Below are 12771 nucleotides of genomic sequence, written 5' to 3'. Positions count from 1 at the left end.
TTTGTATATTCCTTTGATTCCTTAACGTCAGCCCCAGGTTTACTGAGGAATGAAGTCATCCCTTGTTGACTAATCCCTTTCACGACAGAAATAGACTCAACTCAGTCCAGTTTTTGTAACCGTTATGCAACTCATGATAGTTCATGGTTAAGCATATACAAGACCGGCGGCTCATGTCCTCAGTAATACGGTTCAAGCTAATCGACTGGACTCCACTACCTTGTTAAACTTAATTGTATTTCTTGAACGAGCACTATTTTTTTGCACGTGTATTTTTGTATGGACTATAAAAGCCTCCATGTGTGTTTGCTATTAAAGAAATATCCATGTTATTTGTGAGTGTCTTATTATATACTAATCTATGTATGTGTTCAGATCACACAGGGCCAAAGACACAAATGATCCCTGATATAATTTAATAATTGGTAAAGGTTATTTTCATTATTAAGAGGTAATAAGGTGAACGTCCACTCCTTTCATTGAAAACAAGTGCTCTTCCAAGGGTCCTGCGAAAGGAGAGCTCCTTAATCCTTATTATCTAAAGAGGTCCTCAATGAGATTACAAGCCTGCACGAATATTACAACCGGACACCCGTTCACCATCTGCTGCCACTGGTGGAGAAAACCCTGCTCTCCTTTCAGTTTATAACCTTCTGCAGGTACAATGAAGAGCAACACAAGTACAAACACATTATAATATGCTTTGTTATACTGTAATGCAACTGGTCCAATCACTCTTCAACTTGTGTTAGTTTAATTTCACTTTTATTTCATTGTAAGAATGAATTGGGCTGAATGATTTTGGTTTAGAAAAAGGCCCCATTGACAATACATAATTGTCTGGCCTATATAAGATATACAATGCATACCTCTCAGGTCCTTGGTCCACCTCTTTGACCTGCTATGACAGCTCTAGGTACATCTGTGTGACACACCTTTCCCAACAGGATTTCGAAGCAATGCACTTGCAGTGGAGATTAACGTTGTGCAAAGATTAAGCAAATTAACCAGGATGGTGTCTCCAGAAATAAACTGTTGCTGTGCACTTAGTTCAACAGCCTTCACCATATAGAGCACAGAATAGCATTTGATGAATGCTTTCAAAACGGTTGGGAATTTAATGATGCCGACGTAGGTGAGTGCACTTATTCTTCATTTATTTGCTTGTTTACTGCCTCTAGTTAGAATCTGTATTTATGTGCTACACTTGCAGCAGTAGAAATTGCTATGGTCATAAATGTTAACCAATCTAGTTTTTGATTGGAACATTGTAGTCACAATTACTACAGATTTTCCTCCTGAATATCCCAAAAAGAATCTCATGTCTATTAACACAATTTTTGTAATCACTTTTAACTAAATCTGTTTAACAATCCTCTTGTGTTAGCTTTCTGCTACCATCTCTTATGTTAACGGGTCGGTTTTTACCTGTGTTTTTACCTATGTCTTAAATCAGCTGTAAAATACACTAAAAATAATTATCTATCATCCAATTTGTTTCTCATCTCTTGGTTATCTTGTTAGGCTTCCTTATCCATGAAAATATGGTTTTATGTTTTAATATTTTTGGTGTGGGCCTCTGGGCCTTTTCTTTGTCAGTATACTCCTTGATTTCAATAAAGAAATGATAAAAATGAACCTCAAGAGAATCCTATAAAAAAATAAAAAGTTGTTGTGTTACCTGACTATTACTGAGGGGTATTAGAACACATGTCTTAAATAAATTGGTTTTATTTATTTTTTCATTTTCATATTATTAACTATAGTAACATCTATGGTGTTACAGGTCAATTTCGACTCACTGTATATATTTACTTCAAGAAAAAGGCAATAGAACTTTAATACAAATACAAAATGAAAAGCAGAACAAGTAATAACACACAATATAGATTTGCAAGGTCAAAAAAACAACAACTGATCAAACAAATCTTATTTTTATAATTATTATAACTGGGTCTAAACCGGCCCTAACAACACAAAGGTCATAATTTCAACCAGAGCATTTGATAATTTAGTGAAAACATTTGTTTTTGTTTTATTTTGTTGAAATAGAGGTTCCTAACAAAGTCAAAAAGCCTTGATGCAATAACCACATCTATGTGGTTCTTTAATGCATTTAAAAACCTAAAACAAGAGGAAGGTTAAGTTTAACATATTTATAAATGATCACTTCATTTCCCATGTGACATGTAAAATAAATATGCAATTCAATATTCAAAAAGTTTTAATTGATTGATTTGAAGTGTTTTGAGACACTCATTTGACATTTTTTATTATTAAATATAACTTTGTTATTTGTTAGTTTAGATTTACATGAGATTTATGACAAAATAAATACAAGTAATAGAGAATAATCTGTCAAACATTTCTTTATCACTTCTTATGTTCTCAACTGTGTTTTTAAAACCCAGTTAATCGTATAATTGAAGAAGACGCCAGTCACACGACAGGTTTCCCAGAAGTAATCTACCTGATTGGCCGGTCCAACAAAGTAAACAACATATGTTTACAAGACCTCATTTGGCTGTTTACACCTCATGAACTATTTAAGTTGTCCTGGTGTTATGTTTCTGTGCCGACTCAATTGATGAAGTTGACACGCAAATGTCTCCTCTGACATTTTTACCAGAAACCAAACCACGTTTTACTCTGGTTACGATTATTTGTGACTGCATCACTCACAGCAATTAGACTATTTTATACATATTTATTTGTGTATTCAAAAATGTAGACAACAATATATGTGTACATCAATACTTATTTATTGTACTCTCTATAAACAAAACCTGAACTGGGAAGTAGAAAGAACCCGGATGTGTATCCTCAATGTCTAACACTTCCTCGTATTCTCTCCTTCCAGCCAATCAGCGATGATGAATGAGACGGGGTTTCGGAGGGTCCTCCCTGAGCAGTCCTTTGGGAGTGGGCACACCTTTGGCACCCCGCGCCACCCAAGCCTCATCGACCCCATCCTATCGAAGAGGGTCTGCTTCTACAAAAGTGGAGATCCTCAGTTCAATGGCCTGCGTATGGTCATCAACAATCGCACCTTTAAAACATTTGACGCGCTTCTGGACAGTCTTTCTAAAAAGGTTCCCCTGCCGTTTGGGGTGAGGAACATCACCACTCCCAGGGGGATTCATGCAGTCCACACTTTGGATGACCTGGAGGATGGAAAATCCTACATTTGCTCTGACAGTCGTAAGGTAAAACCAATCAACCTGGCTCTGGCCAGGAAGAAGCTGGCGCCGTGGTACCACGCCAGGCCTGCTAGTTCCCGTCGCCGGACCGTGCAGCAGGCCAGGCTTTTCCCCGGCAGGAACATCCACAAGCAGGAGTCGATGCTTGTGCGCACGCCAAAGATGCTGCTGGTTTTCCGCAATGGCGACCCCACTGTAGAACACTCTGTGGTGCTTCACAAGAGGACTACAACCACTTTTGAGTCCATCCTGGAATATATGTCAGAGCTGATGCAGTTCAATGTGGTGAAATTACACACAGCTGATGGCAGACGTGTGAGTGTTCTCCTCCCTACACACACAAAACAACTATATTCACTAAACCTTCCCTTATAATACCAAGAAAGTCTGCTATACATACTAACAAACAGAATTACAAAGTTATTCAGGGCAAATCTGAAATCTAAAAGCGCACTTAAGTACAGCCTCATTCTGCAAGACCACAATCCTATTATTACATAATCATTTTACATCTGAAGACTATATTTGAGGTAGAGCACACAAATTATCATTCAGCCCTTCAAGTATGGCCGTGCATTCCTCTAAAATCTGTCTGTTTAAAGACAATGCAAAGATATGTTTCAGGTTTTGGAAGCATCATTGTTGCCACAGACAATACTGGCTTGAACCTGGCCTGTAAATAGACGTCACATGAGGAGAGAAAGTAGTAATCTTCTTAATCAACTCACCCTAATACGTCGAAAGGCATTCTGGGATACTGCTCTGTAAGACTTTAGGTCAAGGAGCCATTCTAAATGCAGAGCTTGCTGGTGTTGCAAGGTGACAACCGGTGTCGAGTAACAATTTTTCTAACACAAGGTGCTATTTTAACAAATAACACATTAATGAAGACTTGTCATGCAAACATGCATGTCATTTGTAATTACATCACTCCCTAAAACATTTAGATTAAATGTTTTTCTATTATGTTTAGTCTAACATGATCAAATGCCATTAGAGTGACATATGTTTCGCTCTACTGCAGGTGGATGGCCTTCCAGGCTTGATATTGTGTTCTGGGACAGTAGTGGCTGTCGGCAGGGAGCCGTTCAGGCATGCAAACTACAATGTACAGAAATCACCAGCTGAAACCACGCTGCCTACCAAAAGATTGGGTCACAGAAAACTAAAGGCTTCAAAACGTAAGTGTACATAATAATTAGTTGTTGTTTGTTATGGATCTCTCTGTAATCATTGTGTCTTGTTGAGTTGATGTATTCTCACTGATGGACACGTACAGTGTGTCTGCAGTAATCTACCTGCTCTCATGGGATGAAGATTGGGAAAGTGCTGAGGCAATGATATTATGTATGATAATACCGTGGATGACCTACATACAATACCTATGTGGCTGCCGGCTATTGTTTGTTCTCCATGAGCTGTGAATAGCTGTACTCTCTTTCTAACTTTTCCTTTTTCTCTTTCTCCTTTCATGCTTCTTGGAAACCGCCTGCCAATCCTCTTCAATCCTTGCCTGAAATCTTTGGACATTTCTACTTAATTTTTCAACATTAACCTTTTTTTTTTTGACTGAAAAGGTAAAAAAAAGTCCCAACCATACACTCCAAAGTCAAGAAATTTCTCCCTGTCATCGGAGAGGTACATCGTGAACCGGATTCATAACTCCATCGCAGACAGTTCAGGCGACCAACTCAGTCCCTCTGTCGGGTTGGAGTCAGGTCACATGCTGGAGTCTGTACCAGAAACACCGGACACCTGCCTGGGCGTTGGAGCTAAGGAGCAGGACAGCTTCCTGCCCACAGATGACGACATTGAAAAGTCCTTTCGAGTGAACCAAGATGGCAGCATGACAGTGGAGATGAGGGTGCGGCTGACAATTAAGGAGGAGGAAACCATTCATTGGACGACCACTCTGGCACGCTCGAGTGTAGCCAATCAGTTTAATTTGACCTGTTTGCCGGAGTCTGTGACAGAGCAGGAGATCAGCTCACTAAAATCAAACTCCCTGGATTTAGGAAGTCCTGCTGCCTCCATCGACACCATCAACAAGGACAAAACTCAGGATAACAATGATGAGGATCCACCTTCGGTGGGCAATGGAGTTTTCAGTGAGAGTAATAATGAAGAGGATGATAGCAAAGAACAGACACACATGGAGTCCCCTAGGAGAGCTCCGACACCAGGGCACAAGCAAATTAGAAAAAAGCAAGCCTCTGTGGAGAGCATACAATCTGTGACGGTGGAAGGGATTCAGGAAGGTGTGGTTGGTTCTTACGCCTACAGAGAGCAGACAGAGGATGGAGCGGTGACAGAGCAGTACTGCATGGTCAAACAGAAGAGCAGCCGGCCTGTGCCCAAACCTAGAAGATATGGCTCTGTGGACGCCAACAACATAAACGGCAGTAATGTATCCGGGTTCAAATCAGCAGGGATGACTGAGATCCGACAGATTGAATCCAGCGGAGAGAAGGTCTCTGAAACTGTCTTACACATATATGAACAGCAGACCTGCCAGGATAATTTCTTCGCAAACCTTTGTTCAGAGGGTATGTCCACTTTTGGGATTCCTTTTGGCAGGCCGGCTACTTCAGAAACTGGACAGCTCTCCTCCAATAATGAGTTTGAACCCCCGCCATGGAGACCATCGACAGCTTCCGAGTCGATTAGCATCTGGAGGGCTGAGAGCATGTCAGAAACATCGGATTTAACCTTGCCTTCACTGAGGACGGGTGCAATTCAAGCAACAAATGCTCAACAACGATCCCCAAAGCCCACTAATGGCAAATACAAGCCCCAACAAAGAGAGGTCAATAAAGATAAGCGGGTATCCTCAAAACCCAAAGTGATCAACAAACGTGTTCGCCGGCTTATGTCACCAGGGAAAAAACGAAAAGACAATTCTGCAGGAGCAACCGAGAAAAGACAGAAAGTGAAACATTTCTCCAGTGCTGGGTTCATCAAGAGAATTTATGGGAATAAATCAAAATCAGCAAAAAGCTTGATAAAGCTAAAAAAGGGACAAACACAAAATGGAGAAAGGGGTGTTACAACAGGGAGCTCACAACAGTCAGAGGACACGATAAAATGTATTCTTAAAGACTCAAACATGCCACCAGCATTGAAAGAAACTACAAGTGAGACAGTTTCTTCTGAAGAATGCAGCCTGAATGTTGCTCCCAATGAAGTAAGCCAACCACGGGGAATACTGAGACGGCAGACATCAATGCATCAGGAGAAAAAGAAAGAAAAGGAGTCCTATGATGTCAGTGAAAGCATGTCACTGCCTGCTTTTAACTCCTCCAGCGCTGTCACTAATGAATATGTGGAAAACTGGCTGGAGAAAGCCCGTCTCAACCCCTCAGCCTACCCAAACGAGGAAAGTAAAGAAATAGATGTACTTACTCTTGTGCAAACAGAAAACGGCAAGTGTGTGGAGTCTGAAAATAAGAAAGGGTTGATGATAGTGGCAGATGAGGACACATCAGGAGTACTAACTCTCAAAGTTGGCCCGCTGCCTCAGGATGAGCTCGGAGCTTCTGTCAAACAACGAATCCGGTCCTTTGAAAACAAATTATCAAGTCAATCAATGGAGAAAGCCACAATCAATCAACATGTTGTCTACAGTCCTGAAACCACTACAAACACAGAAAACGACGACAATTCAGCAGAGAATATAAAACCTCTCTTCAGTTCTGAAATAATTCCGCCAATTAATGAGACCTCAACAGAAATTCCACTAGGCAGTGAAATGAAAAACAAATCAAGTCAAATCAAAATCCTATGTCAAAAGGAAACACCTCCAAATTCATTTTCAATGGAGCTACCACCACCACCACCACCTGGTGAAAATCCAGATATACCAAACACAGAATATTCCGTGATGGGTGCATCCTCAGTGGCAGTGAGCAGTCAACCATCAGATAAACATCCCTTAACCATCAGTACCAAATCTGACAAGGCCGCATCAACTGCCGACCACACAATGGAAATGACAACGTCAATTCACACTGACACCTCCCCGCCGAGTGCAGCACCATTACCGAGAACTCCATCCATTAAAAGGGCCCCTTTGGTCAGTAATATATCTCTTGACAGGAAAATGTCTCTGAGAAAGGCTTGTCTGGATAAATATACTTTATGTAGTGATGCCACTTCAGAGACAAGCCCATCATCTACTCCCATCAACACAGTTGGCGATAATGTGCTGGCAAATGGCATCTGCTCAAGAGGGACACAACCGCCCAGTGAAAGCCCACGAGAAGAGACACGGCAATCAAACAGCATCTCAAATTTGAAAAGTAGTCTGTCATGTTGTACTTCTGCATCTCCGACTAGTTTAACATCTGAAGAGAGAATGTCATCATTCAGTATTTCATCAAGCGAGGCTCCAACACCAAGTGATCTTCCACTTAAAGAGACAAAAACAGATAAAACAGTTTTTTTTACACAAAAAGAAGCATTGCCAATGAAACCCTTGGTGAAAAATGTCAAACTTATGAGCAGTCCATCTCCAGAGAGAAAATCCCAAACCAAAAAATTCCCTTCTGAACTTCCTCATAACTCTCCAAAAGTATCATCATTGCATAACCACCCTCCAGATATTGGAATACGGAGACGTGGCACACCAAATGTGAGCCCCTTCATTGAGAGAAAGCTTCATAGACCTAAATTACATAAAAGACGGTCTCCATATTCTCAGTCTCTGGACATGGCGTCACAACCCGTCAGACACAAGTCAAGTGAAAGGCTGCTCTCAGGAAAGCTCTCCTCGGACAATGCATCAGAACCAACCAATAAGACCCAAAGCAAAACGTCATCCCAAAGGAGGCGTCACCAAACACCTCAGTCCAACTCAACAGATGAAGTGGAAAAAACACTCACTTGTAACACTCTCGTGCCACTGGATGCTGATCAGAGTGATGACAGTAAAATGATGAATGACCTCGAGAAATGCATAACACAAATAATCCCACAGCCATTAAACATTGCAAATCAGCCAAAAATGAAACCAGTGCTTGAGAAGATTTGCTACTCAATAAAGTCAATTAGACAAATCACACAAAACAAGCGCCCATCATGTCTGGAAAAGTCCAACAGCCTGCCTGACTTCTCCTCTCATGTGGCCTCAACGTTTGGCTCATCATCTAAAGCTCTCCTTGCTTTCTTGTCTGTCATGACCCTAAAAGAAGGCCTGGCCGACATGAATATGGATGAGCTGAAAGCAGACAATGCTAGCTGTGCCGAAGCTTTGAAAATGATCGATTCGCTCAGAAGAATTGCCAGTATTGAGGATTCCCACGAGTTGAAAGTTAGCTTGTCCAATTTACAGCAGTCGGCTTCGAAACAGCTCCTGCAAAGTTGGAAGGGCTTTCAGGATCTCAGCGACAAATGCAAGAGTCGCAGCTCAACACCAAATAATTCAGAGCAAGAAGTCGTGAGCGAGGTCGGTTCTGAAAAAGACTGTGGCATTGACGAATATATCATTGATGAGATTGTGGATAATCTTGACATACCTGAAAGGCTCAAGGAGGAGTTGACCTCTCTTTCAAAAGTCAAAAGTGACAATGAAGAACAGACAGAGAAAGTGGGACCAAAAGATAACAGCAAGGTGTCCCATTTCTCCACAGAAGATGCTGTTAATGTCAGGGACGTTGCTCAAGATGAGAAAGTTAATATTGATGTGAGCTCCATTATTAAAAAATTCACAGGCGTTAACCAGCCAAAACAATCCAGCACGGGTAGAATAACTAAAGACAAGGACAGCCTGTATGAGCAGATTGGTGCGGACAAATGTCCACCAGCTGAACCTACCGATGAACAGACACCTGAAGAACAGGAGCTTTACAGTACAGTGGTCTTTGCAAAAGATAACGGACACAAATCCAACCTAGAAAAGACTAAAAGCAATAGATCAGTCAGCAGCAAGAAAAGTCTTGAACAAGACAGTAGTACCTCTGAGGCAGAGGAGCAAGACATGGAAGGTCCTCAGCTGCAGATGCACAGTGAGGAGAGCGTCCCTGACAAGGAGCTTATCTGCGATGGAGAGTCAGTTTCAGATGAGGAAGGACAGCACATGTCAAGTGCCACGAAAGATTTAGAGCAGAAGGCGCTCTGTAAGCAAAGTGTATCTAGCTCAGAAGCAGGTGAGCAACATAGTTCAGAAGAGGAGCTAGAAGTTGAATGTGAGATGATACAACAGGAGAGCAGGGGAGGTGGACACTCATCCAACGCTGAAAGTCACTCTGAGGAGGAAGAGGACGAGCAACCAAGCTCAAATTACTATTCAGAACTGAATGGAAGAGGGACGGAAAGAATATTACGCCAAGATAGTCACAGCAAGTCTTCGTCAGAGGAAGAGCAACCAGAGGTTGAATGTCAAGCAGCCCGTATGGGGTCGAACGTGAGTGTTGACGAAAGCACGTGTGACTCAGATGTTGACGATCCATCTTCAGAGGAAGAGCAGCCGGAGGTTGAATGTAAGAAACTAAAGGTCATCATTGAGGAAAGTTTGTCTGACAATGAAGAAGAGGAGGAAGAACATCTTCATAATCTTCCGGATCCCAGGGAACCAACAAGAAAATATAGAGTGTTAAAGACGTTGATAGAAGAGACAGAGGAGGACAAAGTCAGCTCAGAGGAAGAGGTCCGTCGTGCTGATGAAACATACATTTGTGATACTGTAGGAGAGGATCCAAGCCATTTTATAGAAAACCAGGATTCATATACCGAGAAAGACAAAAGCAGTTTGATGAAGTCGGTCAGTTTAACAAAGACTTATGGATTTAATGCAGATGAAGATAGTGGGAATGACCACAGCAGCTGTGAGGAACACGTAGAGATGGAGCAACCAACGGCTGAAGACAAACCAATCAACAACTCAAGCTACGATGACAAAGAGTCCAGCTCGGAGGAAGAACATGCCGACATGGACAGATATACAGAACAGCGCTGTCCAGAATATCAAGAAGCTCCTGCGCAATCTAAAGATACCAAATGTGAAAAGGTTGTGGAAAAGCTCAAGCATCAAACATCCCAATCCGTCGCAGAGAGAGTGATCCATCTGGAGAAACAAGTTGCCGATGCCCAGAAGCCAACAGAGAGTTCTGTAATCAGACGCTTCTCACAAAGAAAGCCGGATGTGGAGGACTCGCCCTCTAAATCGCCCACATCTCAGCCAGCTCCCGCCACCCGATCAGCTCCTCAGTCGTCATTATCATTCAGCTACGACTCCTGTGGCGTTATAACATCGGAGCCTGAAGGCAACAAGGTCCGATCCATTAGGGACATGTTCCTGGCAAAGAGCGCCACGGATATCCAGCCCAGATGTTTCCCAAGCTCAAACACATCAGAGACCAGAACGGAGACCTCAGCCAGTGGCGGGTACCAGTCTCAGACTTCCGGTGAGCTGTCTAGCAGCGAAGACGATTCAGCACGGAAATCCATCACTAAAGGCTTTGTGAGAAGAACAATTGAAAGACTTTATGGCAAGAAAGATGCTAAACCTGACGAGGAAGCGGGTGAAAGGCCGCCATCTGAGCCAAAACAGAAAAAGAAAGAGCATTTAAGCCTTTTCTCTCCCTTCCACATATCCAAAGCAATGTCTGAGTTGTCTTACTTCAATTCCACTAATTCAGTGGACACCCTAAGTGAAGCAACACGCTGCGTTGCTTTTAATGCACAAGTCAGGCCTGAAGACAGAGTCTCTCTTGATAATGAACAATGGTTCCTGAGAGAAAACACCCCGATCAGAAAGTCTGTGTCCGACCCGGTCGGAATAAACAAAAACTCCTCAACCTCTCAAGGCGAGGAAATGTGTGAGGACACAGAGGAGAGCACCCCATATTCCCATTTCAGCTCAAAGCCTGAACAGGAAGACATGAACTCGTTACTTTCCAAGAAGTGCACCTACTTTTCTTTGCCCCATATGAGCGACTCCGATGCATATCAAGATGACCTGAGCACAGTTAGCAAGAGCAGCGGCGGCGGCGACAGCCCAATGGATACAAGAGAGGACTCGGGGGACACCAGGACGTGGGCAGAGAGGAACGGCACGCTGCCCGGTGTTGGCATCACCGAATTTAAGATGAAGGATAACAAAGTGCACCCGCTGATGGAGCCTCCGCCTGATGGCGAAGTCGTGGCTGTGCAGCCGGGGAAAGGTCAAGGCGTTATGAGCAGAAGGGTTCAGGAGCCCGACATGTTGGACATAGTATACAATTTTTGTGGTCAGAATTGTCCCATCCTGTAAAGGACATTTTAGCTTTTTAACGCAAAACTATGGACTTTTTTTTTGTCTAAATAAGTGAACATAGTTGGATTAGAGCATAATGTATTGTTTTGGTGCCTACATTTTGATGTTGCCATAGCCTTGGCATAACACACAAACATATGTCAACTCATTTGAGCCAACTGCCGAATGTGTTACAAGCCAATGGATTGACCTTTATATAACCTTCAGATTTTACCTTGTTTCATAAGAGCTTGTCAGTTTATTGGAAAAGTAGTGACTGTTTTCGTGACATCTCGACTGTGAATTTGCCACGCACACTCCAGAGCAGCTCTTTTCTTCTTTTAGGTTGCCTGTCAACAGATCACGTACCCGGGGCATTACTGTAATCTTGTTTTAAAGCTCTTAAAACAGATCAAGTCCCTGCAGATGTCAGGCAACAAGGCCAATCCGCACTGCAGCGAGTGAACAGTGCCAGTTTGCGGTCGCAGCTCAGGTCCGGGATGAAGTTCAGGTCAAAATCATGCAAATTTTTTTTTTAAAAAGCAACAGATCATGATGCAGGTTGAGGGAAAATTGTAGAAATTGACAGTAAATACTAGTAAAAGAAGGCTTTATTTTATATCTTGTTTGTCTAAAGTGTAAATAAAACATTGACTTTCACTAAGTAGCCATAGCTTTATATGTATCTACAATAACCAGACCTTTATAATTACAATAGATGGTTTTATGGTTTCAATGTGGCAGCTGTGACATTTATGTCTCTTTAAATTGATGTGTAAGAATAAAAGTGTATTTACAAACGTTGAGTATTCTCTCTTACTTTGTGATGACCTTTTTTACGGACTAAATCCAATTAAATCCCTGTGGATTCTGGATTGGTTTAACAAAGTGTGCATTCAGGGGAAAGTCAGGACGAGAGGATCCTCGCGTCAGAGAAAGTCAACAGGCCAAGGTGACCGGTGTGTTAAAGATACCTTAGGAAGCTCTGCTGGCTTGTTTTCTCCTGCTGATCAGTGGGAGCTGTTTTCTCACTCTCTGCCTGAGGAAGTATCCATGTTGTTCTTAGATTGTTTTGTTTCTCAGAAGTTGCCATCGAGCTGGTCCGTGTTGTGACAGGAGTGTCGAGGAATGCACTAAGAGGGGAGTGTTTACATCTGCAACTACAGAGAGAAAACAGCCAGACAACTTCCGCATTTTACACTCATCTCAAATATGAATGCGCCTTAAAAAGATACAAATTATATTTATTTTCATTCTGGAGATTGAGTATTTTTACCAAAATAGTGCTCAGTAAAAACTTTTAAATGTCACTGATACCCAAACAGCAATGTCCACTAGATG

General features: G+C 42.2%; 1 protein-coding gene across 1 annotated transcript; it reads left to right on the top strand.

Moving 5' to 3' along the window:
- Positions 1-2873: 2873 nt before the first annotated feature.
- On the top strand, positions 2874-6725 carry LOC306750759 (oxygen-regulated protein 1-like; the record flags this gene model as incomplete). The annotated part of the gene is made up of 5 exons (XM_079234232.1): positions 2874-3515; positions 4225-4381; positions 4778-5888; positions 6504-6580; positions 6721-6725. The coding sequence occupies 5 exons, from the start codon at positions 2874-2876 to the stop codon at positions 6723-6725; spliced, it is 1992 nt and encodes a 663-aa protein (XP_079090358.1).
- Positions 6726-12771: the final 6046 nt, after the last annotated feature.

This window comes from Taurulus bubalis (genome assembly GCF_910589615.1).
Source record: "Taurulus bubalis genome assembly, chromosome: 18".
Lineage (NCBI taxonomy): Eukaryota > Metazoa > Chordata > Actinopteri > Perciformes > Cottidae > Taurulus > Taurulus bubalis.
This window is presented reverse-complemented; position numbering and strand designations above follow the sequence as displayed.